General features: G+C 36.5%; 1 protein-coding gene across 3 annotated transcripts in view; it reads left to right on the top strand.

Annotated features, from left to right (window-relative positions):
- ROBO2 (roundabout guidance receptor 2) overlaps positions 1–20,501 on the top strand; it is a 576,432-nt gene that overhangs the window by 520,595 nt on the left and 35,336 nt on the right. For all 3 annotated transcript variants that reach the window (XM_040980633.1, XM_040980632.1, XM_040980631.1), the window contains 4 exons: positions 6,702–6,744; positions 8,138–8,265; positions 13,932–14,213; positions 19,916–20,072. In XM_040980633.1, the coding sequence (XP_040836567.1) occupies positions 6,702–6,744; positions 8,138–8,265; positions 13,932–14,213; positions 19,916–20,072 (610 nt within the window). The remainder of the gene's footprint in view (positions 1–6,701; positions 6,745–8,137; positions 8,266–13,931; positions 14,214–19,915; positions 20,073–20,501) is intronic.

Raw genomic sequence — 20,501 nt, 5'->3', positions numbered from 1 at the left:
AAGTTGAGCTCTCACTTCACCATTCCCATTTCTAATTGGTTCTAATTTCCTCCAGTAGTTATCTAGGAGTCAAGTCACTTCACCTTGACTAGGGGTTTTTGGAAGTAATTTCTGAGTTTCTGAATTCCAGACAATACCTGTATCTTCTTATTTTATTGTTTCTTACCCACTTTCTGCTGTGAAGTTATTATCTAGCAACCTGTCTGTTTTGTCAATCATTTCATTTCTGTGACACAGGCATATAAATCATAAAATATATAAAGAAGTAATTGAATTCAAGGACTATTTTGTGCTTTACCTCTTCACTCGAGTTTATGGACGATAATGAAAGAGGAGAGTGTGGTCACCTAAGTGCAGAGTTCTACTATAGCCAAGTTGGAAAAGTGTATTTTTGTGCTTTATACTTCATTCACCCACACTTTCTTAAAAAAAAAATAGCTGTAACCATTTTAAGGTTGCACTTTAGTGAGATCATAGTGTATAACATTTCCTATTTTCCCCCCAGGGGCAGTTTTCTGAAAATGCTCTGCACTTAATTAGAAAATATTTGTTGGATTTTGAAGATGACAAAAATAGTACATTTCTTTTTATCGTTTCTCATAATGATCAATATCAGTCTGTTTGCTGAAGAAGTGCTAACTCAGAAAGTGCTCCGTCCTTCAAATATTTTGGAAGAAAGCCAGGCCAGAGAAATGCCTTTCAAAACTTTTATACTTAATTGATATATGTCTAGCTCTCAGGATAGATTTCCTTTTAGCTGGCAATTTGCCTTCCAGCAACGATCTTCTCATCTAGATGAAAAGCAAATGAATATCCACACTGCCAGTATCTAGCAGGGTATCTCAGACGTGATGGGACTTTTTAAACGTTGCCCTCCAAAATTGATCTGCCCTCCATCTTTTACGACTTACAGAATATGGAATCATCATAAAGAATGATTATCAATTTGTATTTGTCGTATATTTACATTTATGCTTCTTCATGCATGAGCAAATGATGCATTTCAAGAGTCCAGAGATTCTTTAGGAAACCACGTCCCTCTGAAAAGAGTTGTAAAAATTACGGGAAAATATTGATATTGCTTCTTTTTATATCTTGGTTTTAATAAAAAAAACTCTAGAGAACTTGTAATTTGACAAGCATAGAAACTAAACACAGTAAAGTTAAAGCAGTGTGATAAGAGGATAAGAGGTCTAACGTCTACATATTCACCACATGGTAATGCCTTGATAGGCTCAAATCGTCGACTTGCAAAAGCAGACAGTTTGCAGATTAGTATTTAGTTTATATCAGAGGATATTGCATTTATTAAAGGCTTCAGCTGAAATTAGAGATAAATAGTTTGTACAAGGAAATCTGATGCAATTCACATATAATTACTAAAGCTACATTGACTTTAAGTAAGATTGTGAAGCCAGCCACATTTTCTTCTCTATTCTGAGTCTCTTCTTAAGTATAACAGATAGGTCAGGAAAGATATCAGCTACTTGAAAGACTGTAAAAATACCTTATATGGTGGAGATTCTGACTTGGGATGTATGCCTTCCATATACCCGACATAGGCAAAAACAATTTTTCCCACAGTTTTAAAATTTTTTTTAACTATACTGGAGATGCAGAGATGGATAAAGGGTAGGAAAGAGGGAAAGAGAAAGAGAGAGCTGGCTCCCATCTTGAGGACTCCCACTGGCTCACTCACACTGTCACTGCTGCCTCCTAGAATTCTCCTTAATGGGAAGAGGGAGCTGAAATACAGGCTGGTAACCAATCCAGGCTTACTGTTGGGATGTCCAGGAATCCTAATTGGCATCTTCATACCAAATGTGCACCCTGAATTATTTTGGCATAGCTGCTTTTTTATTTGCCTTAGTTTCCAAAAATTATATTTGAACAGTCACAAATAAAATGTGCACTACACACACACATACGCATATACACACATCAGATCACACACGTATTCATATATTAATAACCTCCTCACACTGTTGAATATGTTAGTACTCTCCGTTCTGTGTCAGAGGAATTAACATATATATCAGAACATTAATGAGTTGCATTAGATTATATATGCAATTGACAAGAATCAAATGCTTAAATCCACACATTTAGGTGTTCTGGAGAGTGAGAGCAGGCATTTGATGTAACAGTGCATGGGACACCCACATCCTGCATCAGATTGCTAGAGTGGATTGAATCCTAGGCCTTCCATTTCTGGTCTAGCTGCCTGCTATTGCTCACCCTAGGAGGCAACAGGTGGTAACTCAGATCCCTTGCCACCAGCTGGGACGCTTAGATTGAGTTCTAGCTACCTGATTTCAGCATGGCTTAATTATCCATCTCTCCCATCACAATTTATCCCATCAAAATAAAAGGAAAAGATTAGAAACATCCTGGGAGTGGAATTTTCCCTGAGTGTGTCTGCTTCTTTCCATGGCAAAAAGTGAAGAATTCCTTGGAACAGTCTGATATACCAATATCCACTTTTGTATTTTTCATATTTATCATTTTATTTAAAATCCTGTGATACATACATGCACTGGAGGCTTGCCCGTGACGTAAACAACAGCAATTGAAACACAAAAGCAATCCCTGGATCTTGTTCCCCTTTGGGAAGCATTGTACATTTTTGTATAACCCTATGGAGTATTGTTTACCTTAATTTACATTGCCTACTAACGATCTACTACATATAGGTTTCCTAGATCAGTTGACTACCTTAGCTGTAACAAAGTGAGAAATAACTGTAGAGATTTGGGCAGAAAATAAGGGGTCAGTAAATTTTTGATTATCCTACAGTAGAGTTTTGTGTATAGAAGATGATGGCTGTAATGCTGAAGGCAGACATGAAGCCTTAAGGATTATATATAGCAATGTCATATTTTTATAGAATTGTATTATGATATTTATAAAGGCTACGTGAATCTTTAAAAGCAGTTTGATTGATATTTCCACTTAGAATTTCCCAAGTCACCAGCTTTTTAATGAAAATAAATTTATTTTTGCCTTTAATAGGATAAATTACATTTGACATTATCTCTGTGAATAACAAATTTTGGGAAACTCAGTAAACATAAGCAACGCAGTATGAATCATTAAATTATGGATTGTTGAGCTTTTCACATATAGGATTTAAAACCACAGATAAAACATAAATTATTTGACTAAATTATCCAAAGGCAGCTAAAATGCTTGATGGAATTTTTTTCTTATTTTGATGATCTGGACTGAGTTAATACTTATTAAAGAGGATTATCTGCCTTCATTTGCAGGAATAGTGTAAGAGGGAAGGGAATGAGGCCTGAGTACCACATTAAACTTTTCATTTGAAGTAGGAAAATGTGACCAACTAGAGATAGCCAGACAGAATTCTTCCTTTCTCTTATTCCACAATTTCAGCTGGCATGAGATTTGTATTAATCCTGTCAAGTTGTATTAGAAGTTCTTTGCATATGATACAACCTTGAAAAAAATCTTTTAATGCTATATCCTTATAAAAACTGTAGCAAATGGAAAATATTTCATGTAATTCTAAAACATTTTGCATTGTGGTATTTGTTGAAAACTTAAAGAATTTTTCGGTTGGCTATAGTTAGATCCTTCTGCGTTATTCGCTGATGCTTCTTATTTTAGATACAAGCAGGGACTCAAGAGTAAGATCAGCATTATTACAATCTGATTAATAATCAATTGACATCAAAATTATTACAAGAACAGGATTATCCAACCATCTTCCCTCTGACCCTCCTTTTTCTTTAAGGAAAATATTTTCTTAAAATAAATATTACTGGTTTCAGCGGGGTAGGCTAGTGCCTAAAGTCCTCACCTTCCAAATGCCAGGATCCCATAAGGTGACAGTTCTTATCCTGACAGCTTGGTTTCCCATCCAGCTCCCTGTTTGCAGCCTGGGAAAGTAGCCAAGGATGGCCCAAAGCCTTGGTAACCCACATCCTCGTGGGAGACCTGAAAGAGGCTCCTGGCTCCTGGTTTTGGCTTGGTGCAGCTCTAGCTGTTGTGGCTACTTGAGGAGCGAATCATCAGATGTAACATCCTCCTCTCTGTATAGTTGCCTTCCAAATAAATATAAATTTTTTTTAAATGAAGATTACCTCAGAATGGCTTTCATTTTGTTGTGGCATTTGCTTCTTTTTCTCTTTACACACACACACACACACACACACACACACACACACACACACAAATTGCTGATCAAAGCTTTAGGTATATTTCCATTTTAGGAATTCTAGCTGTTCATCTTTATTTAGGATCTGCTTTTAATTTCATAGTCTAATAGAACTCCATCACTTTTGCTCCATTTTTTGAAATGGGACAAATCTGAAAGTTTTGCAGCAAAGGATTAGAAGGACACTTGAAAAACTGTCCACTTTTGCCCTTGACATAAAAAAAGAACAACAAAGCAAACCATCCCTATCATGATAACATGTCCATGTGCTGTGGGTGTTTTACACAGAAACAGATAATGTTACATTCTTTTGTACAACATGCTGCACAGACAATTGTAAAATAGTGAAGCATGTCTATAATAAAAATTCCTATGATTTTGACTTCCTGTAGTTGTTATTTAGAAATACAGAGATGAATATAAATCATAGCATATTTTAGCAACCTACATTATCAGTCCGAAACTGCTTGAGAAATAGATTTAATGATGATTGTAATGGAAATATAAAATAAATGTCCTAAATGCTAAATATTAAAAACAATGAAATTTATTTTTTTTTACTGACAGCATTCAATTCTTAGTTGACAAACATACCACATGTCCCACACTTAAACACATCTCCAAATCAACCCTAATAAATCAAATATTTTGGATAAGATTTTCAGTAATATATAATGTACTTGAAACTTTAAGTTTGTAAAAATTAAGTACAACTTAATTTTTCCACCTTTGCTCCTTTTTGGCCTCCCTTTTCTGATATTGTTTGCTCTCGTATTGACATGAAGTATGAATGGGAAAAAGGAGCAGTGCAGTTAGAATTACGTAGTTCTGGAGACATATAGTCATCAGAGCCTCCTAATTTGTATATACATAATGATATAGCATCATCTTAACTTTCTTTTTAACAGGCTAAAACAATTGCTTGATGGCCCTTAAAACACACACACACACACACACATAACCAGAAAGTCACATCAAAATGATAGCTAATTACCTGGAGTATTTCACATTGTGAGTGTGTGTATATCCCTTAATCGGGCTTGTTTAATACCTCTAGTGCTCAATCTCTTTTGTTAATTATTTCAGATTAATTATTTTCTGTTGAAGGATTTTATTGAAGGGACACAATTGTCATGCAGATAGAGTGCCCATGCCTGATTCCCAGCTTGAGCTTATTAGGATCAGGATTTTCCAGCTGCAATAACCGAGGTGTCGAGACTAGGCTCTGGCCAATGCAACAATTATTTGAAGATTGTTTTACAATTCATGTGGGTTTTACCTGAAATACAGACTAGGACAGCATAGTTTGGTTACTAACATGATGTTGCTGAAAATCCTGACATATCTGTGTCTTGATAAATAGAGTAAGTATCTTCTGATGATGTGCTGTTTGTGTTCCAAATTTTGAAAATGGTTGGTTTTTCCCAACCCTGTAGATTAATTTAACTGAATAACATTAACTCTGGTTGCAGTGATAAATTTGCAGCTATTTTGTGACGCTGAAAAGTTATAAGCACAAACTCCTTTGTTGTAATTCCTAATTAAGTACCTTATTGGCAATATTTGACCCAATCTAATGTGAAGCTATTTATAGACTTTCATTGCACCAATCACATATGTTCACTTTTTATTACAGAAATGTGAAATCACCTTGAATAAGGCCTGGTGACTTCAACTCACCTTGTAGCATGTAAAGTTTATTACCTTTAGCTAATACCGGCCATTGAGTCCAAACACATTTAGTTGCAAAGATTTTCATAAAGGATGATGGACCCACTGTGTAGATTTTTTGGCCAATCCTTAAAATCACTTTCATGTTATGGACTTTATGGGATGGAAACTGATGCTTGGAAGTGGTGGATTCCCTCACCATGGGTCTACCTGATGTTCACTGGCATTGCTATAAGTTCCATTATTTTAAGTTAGTTTTTGCTTTGCAATCATTGTGTACAATTGGAATATACTTGCTATCCAGCAGCTGAAAACTCCATTTTTCTTGAGTACCTCATGCACTAATGATTACTGTTCACGTCTATTATAATTATTGCTGTTTGGCTCATAGTGCTTATAGGAGTCTGAAAGGTTCTATGATGGTAAGAAGTAGGCAATTATTCAGTATCCTGCTCTTTGGAAAGACAACTATGCCTTTTCAATTTGTTATGTGTAGTATGCTCCATGACTTCTAATTAAGATAGTTTGTATCGAGATTTCTGGTGTTGATTTGATAATTCCTCATTAAGGTTATGTTGATCTTCTAATACAATCTCTAAGTACAAATTGCTACTTTAACTTAACCATATATTTGAGTTGAAGAATTTTTCGATAGTGAACTACTGTTGGCTTAAGTGATAGCTTTGCCCTAGTCAAATCACTGCATGTTGCTCCTTATAAAGTTATGTTAATTATATTTTTGCTAAAATTCCCTGAGGTTTTCATTCAAGACTAAGTCCAATATGTAGCTGTTTTTATTAATTGTAATTAATATTGACTGCAAGTGTGTGTGTCTTTCTTTCTTAAACAGTTACGTTTCAAAGAGGCGATGGAGGAATAATGAGCAATGGAAGGTAGGCTAAGGAGATCATTTTACTATTATTTTTAATCATGACCAGGAAATCGTATAGTACAAGTCCATTATTGTAATAAACAAGCACTTACAAGTCAGAGAATTCTAAGAGGAATTAAATGGCTTACCACAAGGTTTAATGACCTATCTGTTGTGCACTTTAGAGGAATCAACTCCAGATGTTTCATTTCTCCCAGATGCCCCTGAAGAAATTAGGAGTAAATATCACAAGGAATGTGTTCATTTGTTAGCAGCATGTTTATTGCATTAATTAGACATTAGCAAATGAAGTTGCTGTTGTTTAAGACTGCTTATTGGCTCTCACTAAATTGCTGTGAGTGAACAATTACACATAATCGATCACAAAGTAAATGATTCATGGATGATGAATAGGCTGTAGATTGATAGGACTGGATTCCACAACTTTGGATACTCAATTGAAATTGACAAAAGCTGATAACAAACCCATATATCCTCATCTATTTTCCCTTTGCCAATATGGAGATTGTAATTAGGCCGTGGTAATAACTTCCAATCTCCCATTTAATCAATATTTTAGCAAAAAGAGATTAAGTCTAATAAGAGCTAGTGGATATAGCAAGAAGGTACTTGGATCTTCTTATTGCAGTTGCGATAAAAATACATGTTTGTCTTAGAGATTGTCAAATGAATAAAAATAAAGAACAGTGATTATAGGTGTTGCATGTCTTTGTAGATATTCTAACACTCTGGATTAGTATCAGAACCTCACATTTTACACCAAAGGGAGCATGGACTTTCCTTATGGGTTTGCTCATGTGTGGGATCTGCTCACAGTAGATCTTTTATTACCTTTTAAAAATCCCATTAGTACACCCCTGGTATTTTGCAATATAAAGAACTTGTAACTGTGCTATTGATGGAGCGGTTTAGTGGACATCCATTAATTTCCCCCAAGTTCGTTGTCTATAAATTAGCCATGAGGGCTCATAATAACGATAACAGCCTAGAGGGAACAGACTCACAGGGGAGGTTCAGAAATCAAGGAAGGAGGCATCCAAGGTGCTGGAACTGGTTGATGCAGCACAGTCCCTCGAAGCAGTTGTTCCGTTGGGGCTGCCAATTTATCATCCCCACCTTGTTGTTGGATGCTACACAGTTTCAGGGCAGAGAACTGAACTCATCTGGCTGTCGGCAGAATCCCAAACAAGACATCTGCATCTGCTGACAGGGTTGAGCTATATATATAACTTTAATGAACTGCCAAAGTTTCTTCCTGCTTGGGAGCTTACACATTTAAATTTGAACTTAATTAGAATATCCGTAAATTCTTTAACCTGTTTTAGTACCTGAGACGGGTGTCAAACTCTTGTGTTGGATTTTATACGTTGACTTCTTTCTAATTTCTGCCTTAGCCGTCCAGGTCTTCTAAATGCCGGTGATCCCAATTATCCATGGCTTGCTGATTCATGGCCAGCCACAAGTTTGCCAGTAAACAACAGCAATAGTGGCCCAAGTGAAATTGGAAATTTTGGGCGTGGAGGTAAGCTATGTTTATTTAAAACGCTAAAGCTTAATTTCCTAGATTTACACATATATGTAATTATAAATAATATATATACATGAAATAACATATACCTATGTATCATTTTATCTATAAGTTTATACGTATATATGCTTTTTATTTGATTTTCTATCTTGCACATGTGTATATGTTATTTATATGTATTTACATATATATTTATACATATATGTATATATGTGTAAAAGAATGTCATCTCTGATATTTGAAATTTTTAAAGCAAACTTACTAAAGTGCTGTACATTGGCTATATTTTTAATATCAAACTATAACCTTAATATTACCTTGAGTGAAGTCTAGCTCTTAAAGAATTGGTTACTAAATGAGTAGATAATAGAGAATGAAGAGGAAAGAAAGCTATGCTAATTAAGTTGCACAGCAAAATTGGATAAATTATGTCAAAGAACTTGAGTTTTCTGAAATGAGTTATGGATTATTACGGCTGTTCTAAGGCATCCTGACTCTAGGAAAGCTCAGGGCATGGATCTCACATGTTTGAGAGTACAACCATATTGACTTAGAAAAATAATTATGGGTACTGGTATTTTCCCTTTAAGATTGGATTACCGAGCTATTTAAATGTACCAGAAAATAGTATTTCAAATAGTGAAGTTACTAATGACTACACAATGCTGCATTGTTTGAAGACCAAATCTATGGAGGGGAATTCCCCCCTCTTTAAATAAAATATAGACAACAACCATGCCTACCTAACTGGTGATAGTGAGGATTAAATGGAAGGTTACACAGGTTTAGCAGGGAGTGGAGCATACAACCAGTGCTCTGTATCTGCCATAGAGGAAATGAGTAACTAGAAAGCAACTTGCATGACTCTGAACTTGTGTTTCCTTTGCACACTACTACATTTCATTCAGGATTTTCACTTGTCCAGAAACTCTGAGAGGTTGCCTGCTGGGGTGACCACATTTTGAGCACTTCTAGGCTGGCATACTATTGTGATGAGTTTCTTTAGCAAATGGGATTCTTTAGCAAAATCAAGAAGGGAAATGGCCCATGCCAACCACACCTCTAGATTTTGCTCAAAGCCATTGTACCCAAAGCTTTTGCCAATCAAGGAAGAGTTACTTCTTTGACCTATTGTGTCACAGTAACATGATACTATATTTTTAGATGAAGAAATACTTAAAGATGGAGAAAAAAAGATTTTCAATTTTTAGCAGGGTATGTTAACATGTAAACTGACTTCGTCTAATTTTACCTAAGGCAACTCTTGTACATTTGCAATTTTTGTGTCACAGTTTCACATCGGTTTCATGACATGAAATATTTCACAGAGGAACATCAAGGCCAGAATAAATGATTACTGTATCTCCTCTCAATGTTATGGCAGTTTTAAGTATTTAGCATTTCCTGGAAATATTGTTAGAATGTCTGTAAGACTTACTTGATTTTATTTGCATAATATTGAGTGGCATTGATAATCATATTTTATAAATCAGGAAGCTAGATTTTATTAAGATTAATATGAGGTCTGGATACAGAATGCAGTTCTGAGTTCTACAGCCATGTTCCTGTGTACATTCTGACTGGTTAACATGTAGGGTGACATTATCAGATCCAGTTAGGAGACCAGATATCCCAGTTTCCCTTTAAGAATAGACTTCTGAGCCAGGTGTGGTAGCATAGCAGCTAAAGTCCTCACCTTGCATGTGCCAGGATCCCATATGAGCAGCAATTCTAATCCTGGCAGCCCCACTTCCCCTCCAGCTCCCTGCTTGTGGCCTGAGAAAGCAGTTGAGGATGGCCCAAAGCCTTGGGACCCTGCACCCTCATGGGAGACCTGGAAGATGTTCTAAGCTCGTGGCTTCAGATTGGGTCAGCTCCAGCTGTTGTGCTCACTTGGGGAGTGAATCATTGTACAGAAGATCTTCCTCTCTGTCTCTGGTCTCTGTGTATCTGATTTTCCAATTAAAAAAAAAATTAGAAAGGCTAGAATTCCAATACATGTTTGGATACAGCTAAAATTGTATTTTGAATAATGGATTTATTAAATAGTGTATCATTATTTTCCAACAAAACTATTAAAAATTACTTCATCAACAAGTGCCAAATGTCTCCATGATCATAAATGAGGAATTAAGGCAGGCCTAAAATTCACTTGCACCTCGCCTCAAGTAACTTATAGGTCAGTGATAAAGGCACAAATAAATGTATCAGCACAAAGTAAATAAACACATGAGTGTAAGGATGACCAAGGAACTGACAGCTGCATAATGAGTCAGTGCTTCTGACTAGATTCAAGTGTGTCTGTAACGCCTCCATTACTCACGTTAACAAGGAGCACTCATTCAGCAGAAGGCATTAGGAAGGATGGACAGTTCTGTGAAAGACAGAAAGATGTGCCTAAAGAGAGAAGCACTTAGTGAGATCCACCCTTTGGCAGGCAAAATGGCCCAGAATTTCAACATATTTTATGTTATAGGACTCTATTCCACACCTAAATATGCATGCATAATCTTCCAGTACTTCCATTTTTGGATGTTATTCAGTTTACTTTCTAAAAATGTGAAATGATCAAGTAATAGTTACAGAAAAATGATAGCCCCCAACTATTATAGTGTACTTGGGCCTATAACTGATTATAATTTAAATGGCAGGGAGAGATTTGACTTCCAGAACCACAATAGCTTTGGCTTTTTAGAGTCATACTATGTAAAATTACACTCTTGGATGACTTTATTTCATAACTTATCATTTGATTACACAGCCATTTTTTCCCCCAAAAGCTTGCAGCTGAAATATCTTTAAATTTTCATCTAAAGGTTTGGAAATCCAAGCTCAAACTATCTGTAACTGAGTTCCATGCTGGAAAAACTTTTCCAGTTAGTATTTATTCATTGCCAAAATAAGCGTTGGAAATATTAGAAAGAAGGCACAGAAAACTTACCTAGAGTGAAGGATTTATTTTTCCCATTCTTTTCTTTTTAAAAAGAATTTTTACTTTTGGGGGGGTGGGGAGTTAGATTTATAGAGAGAAGGAGACAGAGAGAAAGAGCCTCCATCCACTAGTTCACTAGTGTCTGCAGTGGCTGAAGCTGAGTCAATACGAAGCCAGGAGCCTGGAGCTTCTTCTTGGTCTCCCAAGCAGGTACACGGTCCCAATGGCTTGAGCCATCCTTGACTGCTTTCCCAGGCACCAACATGGAGCTGAATAGGAATCAGTGTAGCAAGGACACTAACCAAGGCACAATGGGATCCTGGCACATACAAGGCAAGAATGCAGCGTCTAGACCATCAAGCCAGACCCTGTTTCGTTCTATCTTAACAGTAAATATTAAATGTTTTGAGAATTAAAAAAAAATTAATACAGACCCTGGAGAATGGAATATACATCAAACTTTATGAGTAGTTTCTAGCTAAAATTAGGATCAGCAAAAATGTAGTTGTGAAATTCTGAAGTCCATAAGTTCAACTGCCTTTAATCTGCTGAAATACTGTAAATTTTTGTATGTTTAGTAATTAGAATGATACACCAGTGAAATTGATTTCAATAGAGCACATTGTGAGATAGATTTTTTTTAAGGTTTATTGATTTTTTTATTACAAAGTCGGATTTATAGAGAGGAGGAGAGAGAGAGAGAGAGGAAGATTTTCCATCCGATGACTCACTCCCCAAGTGACCACAACAGCCAGTGCTGTGCCAATCTGAAGGTGGGAACCAGGAGCCTCCTCCAGGTCTCCTATGTGGCTGCAGGGTCCCAAGGCTTTGGGTCATCCTCGACTACGTTCCCAGGCCACAAGCAGGCAGCTGGATGGGAAGAGGAGCTGCCAGGATTAGAACCGGTGGTCCGGTGGGATCCTGGCACGTTCAAGGCGAGGACTTTAGCTGCTAGGCCACGGCGCCAGGCCCAGTGAAATAGATTGTAATCCTTGATTTCAAACCAATTAGAAAGATCAAAATTATTCAGCATATGAAATGTATTTTGAATTTCTTACAATATTTTCTAAATAAGATAAATTTCAGACTTTATCAGATAAAAACATAAATAATATTTCTATGTGAATTCTTATTTCAGATGATACTGAGTATTATCAGGTTTAGAAATTTTAAGAAAGCTGAAAATTTTCTATAATGAACTCAAGTAGTTTAAGGAACCTAAAGTCTGTGAAGTGAGGTTTTTTAACATGCATAATTATTATTATTAACACTATAAAATTAAAAACAGTGTTATCTTGTGGTTTCCTTTTTTAGATTCACTTAGCATCTTTGTTTCTAAAAAGGGAAAATAAGATGTCTGAGGGTTTGGGGAGGGGTTCGGTGAATCCCAGAGCTGATGGAACGGTGTCATAAAATGAAATTAAAAAAAAAAAAGAAAAAAAAAACTGCACACCTGTGCTGCTGAAAACAAAAATAGTCTCATGTAGTTAGTGTTGCAGGGTCTCTCCCACGGATTGCTTTAGTACCCCAATGCCCGAGGGTGGAGCCTGCTGCCCGCCACCCAGCCTTCTGGCGCACAGAAAACAAACAGATGGACAGGGGTTCTGTCCAGCAGTTCTGATTTATTGGGGAAATTCAGATTCTTATGTAGGGTAAGGGATAGCCTCAGGCTGGGAATTTCAGGAATTCCAGAAGGGGAGAAATTTGGAGCCAATTACTAGGAGCATGACTGCGGAAGCCACCTCCCATAGGCCAGAGGTACGTGAGTGAAATGGCCCAGGCCAATCAGTCTGTCTTTGAAACAACGTGACCCCTGCCCTGGTTCATGCCGAGGACTCTGTCCTTGGCCTCCATCTTGCTCGCCACAGGTAACCCAGTGACCTTGACTGCAAGTGGCCATCTTATTGAATTAGAGACACTTTTGCCCCTGAGCCCCACATAGTGTAACATACCACAGTAATGGATTGATTGACATTCAGTGTTGTTTCTGAAGTTTAATTTTGTGCTTGCTGTATTACAATGTGAAGTTATTACTCTCCACTTCTTAGAGTGGTAGCACAAATTAAACTACTGATCACTGAGATTTGCTTTTACAACAGTGAAATCCTGCTGTAATGTGAAAAATGAGTTATTCATAAATAATTTCCTTTATTATCCCATGGGGGAAACCCACATGATCTACCATCAGTTATTATCCCAATCTCTAACTATGAAATCAAGTCATATAAATAGCAAGTTAAAACTTCAGAATAAATGTAATTTGTGGTCAGAGTAGTATAGTTTTGGAAAGTCTTACAACTATTCAGCAGTTGGATGCCACTTCTTTTGGGGGAAATTTGAAAAGAGATGCTTTCATCTGTGTTTTGTAGATCCTGTCTTATCAATGCTCCTGTAAAGTGCTAACACTTTTGTTGGTTTTGAAACAAAATGAATAACTGAATTGGTTTACAGTAATGAAATGTCCCACACTTTACATCACTGGTGGGAGAAAATGGGAGAAGCTTTGTGTTCAGCAGCGAGACATGAAGGACGAGTAGTAGGCTTGCCTGTCACAGAGCCGATAGCTTGGCGACGGTTGTACATCATCTACCCTTCATTGGCTCATGAAGCCCTTCCCAGCTGAAATGCAAACGGGCAGAATGACGCATTTATTTTTCATCCTCAGTCCTGATAGTGTGGGGCTTCCTGTGCGTCATTAAATTCCTTCATTCCCCTCTGTTCACCACAGATGTGCTGCCACCAGTTCCAAGCCAAGGGGATAAAACAGCAACGATGCTCTCAGATGGAGCCATTTATAGCAGCATCGACTTCACGACCAAAACCACTTACAACAGTTCCAGCCAGATAACCCAGGCCACACCATATGCCACAACTCAGATCTTGCATTCCAACAGCATACATGAACTGGCTGTTGATCTTCCTGATCCACAATGGAAAGCCTCCATTCAGCAAAAAACAGATCTGATGGGATTTGGTTATTCTCTGCCTGATCAGAACAAAGGTAACAATGGTAGGTCAGATTTTTGTATCTTGGGGAGGTATTTTCACATCATTTGTGCATGGGATAGAAATTAGTGTTTGTTGTTTGACTATGTGATTCATGACCAGGTTTACCTCTTAAACTCCAAAACATAAACTGGCATGTATTCAGTTCCTTGAACAATCCCTACCGCTGCCACGACCACCACCACCACCGCGGCCACCACTGCCACCATCGCACAGCAACACCTATCGGCTCCATCGTCTTAGCTCTTTCCAGTATTAGTGACCCATCCCTACTTTCATTAGGACAGGATAGACAAAAACATTCCTCCACTCTCCCCAACGTCTGCTTCTGAGTTGCTAACTGCATGTTCTGCATGGGCTTGTGCTGTGAACTAATCACATACTACCGCTATGACCTCTGCCCTTTAACCCTTAGCCTTACTTTACATCCCTGACTACCGATTGGCTGAGGGATTGTCTAATAGAATGCCACACAACCAGTCACAGGATTTCAGCACCACCAGCTCTCACAACAGCTCAGAAAGGAGTGGCAGTCTTTCAGGTTGGTTTCATCACAGTAAGGAGAAATATTTGTTTGTCACCAGCATATGACCTGTGTTGCTAATGATCATGAAGAGGTACAGAATCACAAGTGTATGCTAGGCATTTATCTTTCAGAAAAAAAAGATGATACGTCCGTGGTAATTCAGTCATGCTTTGGTGAGGTCATGACACTTGCACCCATTATACTCTGCAAGGATATATTTAAGGAAAAATGAATCCATTTTTCAGGATATTGTTCATTGAGAAGATCAATCTGATCTGCTTTGAATCTAAGAATCAAGACTTTTGTAATAACATCTTACATGAATGGATAGTGACATATTAATTCAAATGTAATGAACGTAAATTTCAAGATATTCATGGCATTAGGATCCCAGGAACATGGCTTTTTATTTTTGGATGATCTTTTCCTAAATATGTAACAGAATTTTTTAGATTTTGACTGACTATACTGTACTATATGGGAATATAAATAGAGAAATGCTATCAATATTTGATTTCCAATGAAATCTATATAAACATTGAGATTTACCAGTATTTTATGCTGCAAATTCTAGCATCTTTGAAATCTATCAAATAAGTGATCCGGTATGGCATTCATATTATAAAGCACATATGGAGAGAAACACACTGTACAAAGATGTGTTTCTATCTGTAGTAATGAGTGTCACTGGTAGCTTCCTTACCTAAGGCCCTGCTGTAAAACCAGACCGCCATAACAGACTCACTCTAACACCCCATTACATTCACACTGTGTGGTGGGAGACCTTATCTGCGCATCTATACCCTGTTTATTTAATCTATTTGGAATAGTTTCATGCTTTTTTATTTCATTTAAGTGAGCAATAAATGATTGTAATGTGTTATGTATGACACAGGCTACTAGGCTTCAAAACCATGGAAATTAACTTTTTTTTTTTTTTACATTATTAGGGTAAGAGTGATTCAATTAACTTTCCTTAACAGATAGAACCCTCTTCGACTGAAATGTTACTATTCTGTTTTCTCTTCAAAATGAGTCATTCACTCTCCCTGACTATTGGTAGGGTTTGGATACATTTTGGAAGGCAGAAAATTGTGAACATCTGTCATGAATTTAAAACTCTGTTTATAATAAAGGGAGCAATTTGAATGGCCTTATATGTCATTTATGCTGTCATTTATTTGTAATAGCTTTCATGATTTTTCTAAAAAATTTTAAAAAATTGTCCTTTAACTCCTTTTTATTTTACTTAAGAGATATAATATCTCAGGAATGATTCAATATACTTTATGCTGTAAGCCATAGGTTTCACAAGAGCTGTACATTTTTCATTAAATATTCCATATGTGCTGGTTGACACACAGTTTTAAGTTTACTTTAGACTAATTGTGAATAGAACATTGATTGCAATAGTACTTGCTGCTTTTTTGAATCTTAATCTGAGATACATGTATAAATATATATGAATTATATGAATTAGCACTATATAGGAATTTACAATAGCACTATTATTAGGACTGTACACTAGCGTCTACATGTAGATGAAAAATAAACTGGTGTCAGGAATCATTATTCAATACCTGAGAGGGAAATGATAACACTCTTTATAATTTGGTAAAAAAGTTTAATATTATACCTTTTGTTTTATTCTTACAGTGAAAAATATATTTTCTATGGCTTACAGTTAGTGTACATCTCATCTATGCCTAACTATACAAAAGCATTGTAAGATTTCATTAGTATATATACGTCAATGTAGCCAGTTTCCAGTAATCACAATGATAAATACATGAGTACACTTCTGAATTTTTGATTGGATTTTTAACTTCCTTGAAGCATTTTTGTAATTTACTCAACACATTAAATTTAAACATAACTGTTACAAATCCAAACCCTAAAAAATATAGGAGAAAGCTTACATGTTTCAAAATTATCTGCAAGAGTACTTATGTTTTAATACGTCAGATTGTTAGATAATGGACTACATATGTAATATTAAAGCAAATTATTTTTCCAATTTACTTTATTTGCAGTTCCTTGGTTAGTCATACACAAAATCCAGATATTTATATTTTGAGTGTAAGAGAAAGAATTTATGTATCTTTCCAAGTGACCCAGAATATACTCCCATGAAGCAATGGGGGAGGAAAGAAAATGCTGGCAACGAGGAGCTCAGTGATAGTTAGCTAATGCAAGTCCTCTGGTGTTCTCTTACACAATTAATGATAGATGACAATAATTTTTTTTAGTAAAAAAAAACAGAAAAAGTATTCTTAATGTTTTCCCTATGTTACAGAACATGTGCATATATGAAACATTGCATGGTCCTTCATAAACGAACGATCTTTATGTGTCAGTAAATATTTGAAAAAGCACCACACACACTGTAGGTAATTAGCACCATAAAATAGCTGAAATGTCGTTGAATGCAAATGATTTCATCAGATTAGTCACTTCATTCAGTTTTCAGATTTCCAATGAAGAACAGAATTAGGTTCTGTTGTGTCCTCTGTTCACCAGCATGCCAAGAGCTCACTGCTGTGTCACTGCATAGAGGAGACAGAAATTAAACTGGCATAATGTCCCCAGGAAATTTTTAAATGATCTTACATTTTTATACTCTAATTTGGTTATTGAAACATTCCAAAGTTCTTTATGCTGTAATACTCAGCGTAGTAGCAACTTTTAAAAATCTATTTATTTGTTTAAAATGCACAGTTACAGAGAGAGAGAGAGAGAGAGAGAGAGAGAGAGAGAGAGATTGACAGAAAGGACTTCCATACTGTGGTTCACTCTCCAAATGGCCACAACAGCTAGGGCTGGGGAAATCTGAATCCAGAGGCCAGGAGCTTCTGCCAGCTCTCCCGTGTGGTTGCAGCGGCGCCATCTTGTGCTTTTCTAGACACTTGATCAAGGAGCTATATTAGAGGAAGCAGGGAAGCCAAGGATCAGCATCACAAGTGGCGACTTAAGTAACTATGGCACAGTGCCGGCCCCACTAGCATGTTTTATACTATCATACTCCTACCCAGAGTACCCACAATGAGAGAATTCAATGAGAGGGGTGAGGAGGTGGGAGGATTGCCTATTGATTGGAAAGCCATGACAAATTTCCTGTTTGGAAATACATTTTCAGTATGTTATTTGAAAGTGTAGATAATGAACCGATTTCCTGGAATTGGGAAGATTTTCCCTAGTTCCAGAGAGTAATTCTCGGTGAGGCATGATGTTCTCAAGTCTGACTTTTAATGTGTGCCACAGAAGGCATGGAAACAACTTTGAGAGGCCCTTTCTAATTTTTGTCACTGAACTGACGTGTTGATCATCTAACATTTCCAAAAGAGCTGTGACTAATGAAAAAAAAATTGTGCCCATATAGATAGACAAGAAGTAAAGAAAATACAATTAGGAAGAAAGTTAAGATTGTTCAATGTATTCCTTTTACTCACTGAAAGGTTATTCTGATGATATAAGAAGAAATTTGCTTGCTTGTCCTTCTTTATGATATTTAATGAGTCATTAGGAAGCAAAGCATTTAATTTCATTAACAGAAGCAGAAATATCACAGGATTACATTAAACTTAGTTTGCTATTTTGAGAGCTGCAGGATCTAGAATATGCTATAGAGGTAGAGAACAAGTTAGGGAAGGAGTAATATTTAGAAAACTACATTCTTGGAGTTTTCCTTTCAAAAGACATGAGCAAGAATAATGAGTGGCATTGATTGAGCCTTCCTTATATTTTGAATAAACCATTATACTTCAGAATTCCCACACTAATTCAAACAAGTATTAATTTTATATTTTTCATGTATGAAAGGTGACATCCATTGAATCACATATCAAATGCGGAGTTGTCTTCAAATGCAAAATTCTAGCCCTTCTTTAAGCAGAAAGTATCTTCTGTCCTTTCGCTTTACCTCTGCATCTACTGAAGAAGTGAGAGAAAAAGAGAATGTAGTTTGTTAGCAAGAATGTTTTTAAAAATATGTATGAATCTTTTCATGCTCTAGGAAAAACAATTTTACATGTAACTTTCAAATATAGTATTGATACTCACGTAAGGCCATGATTTGCTGAATACAGATTAGTAATAGTTGAAGAAAGTGGCTAAGTGGAATTCGTTGATTTTTATAGGATTTGAAAGTCTTCCTACAAATATTTTCTGCTCACAGTGTTACTTCCAGAAAGTTGAAGTGTAAGAAGCCAATACAGTTTTTGTTTTTTGTTTTGTTTTTCTGGCAAAGAGAGCTGTAGTCTATTTTGGAAGTAGCAGAAATCTCTTATGTTTCCCGGATGTATCACTTGTATTCATTAAGGACTTGGTACTGTTGTCTACTTTTTTATGAGGAAGTATCATCCACTTAATTTTAGAGGAGTAAAATGTACAGTGCTGTATACATGATAAATTTTATTTTTATTTCACAAGTCCCATATTTCCCTGAAATGGCTTGGAGGCCGCTGACTTTATTTCTACTCTTTTGTACATCAGTTCTATTGTGTCACAAACAGTACTGAAGCTGATCACCATTAATTGCTTCCATTAACTTTCCTGCTTTTCAAAATTTAACAAAAAGTTAAGCGTAAAAGAGCTGGTCATTGTACTGACTATATATGAAAATAATTTTGCCATTCATTAGTTAAAAGTCTGTGAAACATATCACGAAAGATTTACAGGTATTCTCAAGATTGTTGATTAATTTGTTCAGTGACTTTTGAGAGGAAAATGTTACTCTCTTGGATTAATTACACTGAGCAAATTCTAATGAAAGCGTTTAGGCTGTATCCTTAGACACTGTGTTTTCCACTGAGAGAGATTATGCAAAAGAGCATTATAAATGCGCTAAAACCTGACATTTCAAAGAATTGGTTATGGACCATTATTTTCTCTAACAATGAAAACGTGGAGGCAGCAGACACGAGTAAATCAATAAATGTGCTTTTGAGCCAGAAGCCGTATTTTTGGTTTATTCAGGCCTCCAGTTAATGCCCTGAGAAAGAAACAATATCAACGTGAGTGATTTCTAAAAAATGTTTTTTTCTTTTCGAGTATATCATTTCATTGTTCAACTCAAACATACTGATTCTGGTGTTGTGAAAACATAAATACATCCTCCCATCCGATGTACTCTGTTTATTCCAATGTTTGGCAACTCTGAATAAATGCACTATTGCTTTCAGGTGGCAAGGGTGGAAAAAAGAAGAAAAATAAAAACTCTTCCAAACCGCAGAAAAACAATGGATCTGCCTGGGCCAATGTTCCTCTACCTCCTCCCCCAGTTCAGCCCCTTCCTGGCACAGAACTGGAACACTATGCAGTGGAACAGCAAGAAAATGGGTAAAAAAAAATGTTCTCTGTGCCTACAGAATAATAGCCAAGGCTGCACACTTCTTGTTTTTGCCCTGTGTTCACTTATTGTCTCTTTGATTTCTTCATACCCTGTTCATTGCGTTCTTCTCTCCTTTCATGTTGGCACAGCCTGTATGTATTTAGCTGATAAATACAAAACAGCACACACTGAGGACGGAGAATCCTTGGCCTTCAAGTGCTTTAGATTGTCTGCAATCATGATAATGTAGCCTCCATTTATAATATTGCTTGTTAGTTTGAAAGGAAGTACCTACAGCTCTGTGAACTAAAGAGCCACTCCTGAGAAGGGCTGAAAAGGGAATTAAAATAACCTCCTTCATCATCCCTTGCCGTTCTCTAATGACTTGATGTCTGGCCATAGCAGGGCACCACTGAAGAGCCCCATCACAGTGGGAT

The sequence above is a fragment of the Ochotona curzoniae genome, unplaced genomic scaffold (assembly GCF_017591425.1).
Source record: "Ochotona curzoniae isolate NIBS_2020 unplaced genomic scaffold, NIBS_Ocur_1.0 contig_3498, whole genome shotgun sequence".
Lineage (NCBI taxonomy): Eukaryota > Metazoa > Chordata > Mammalia > Lagomorpha > Ochotonidae > Ochotona > Ochotona curzoniae.
This window is presented reverse-complemented; position numbering and strand designations above follow the sequence as displayed.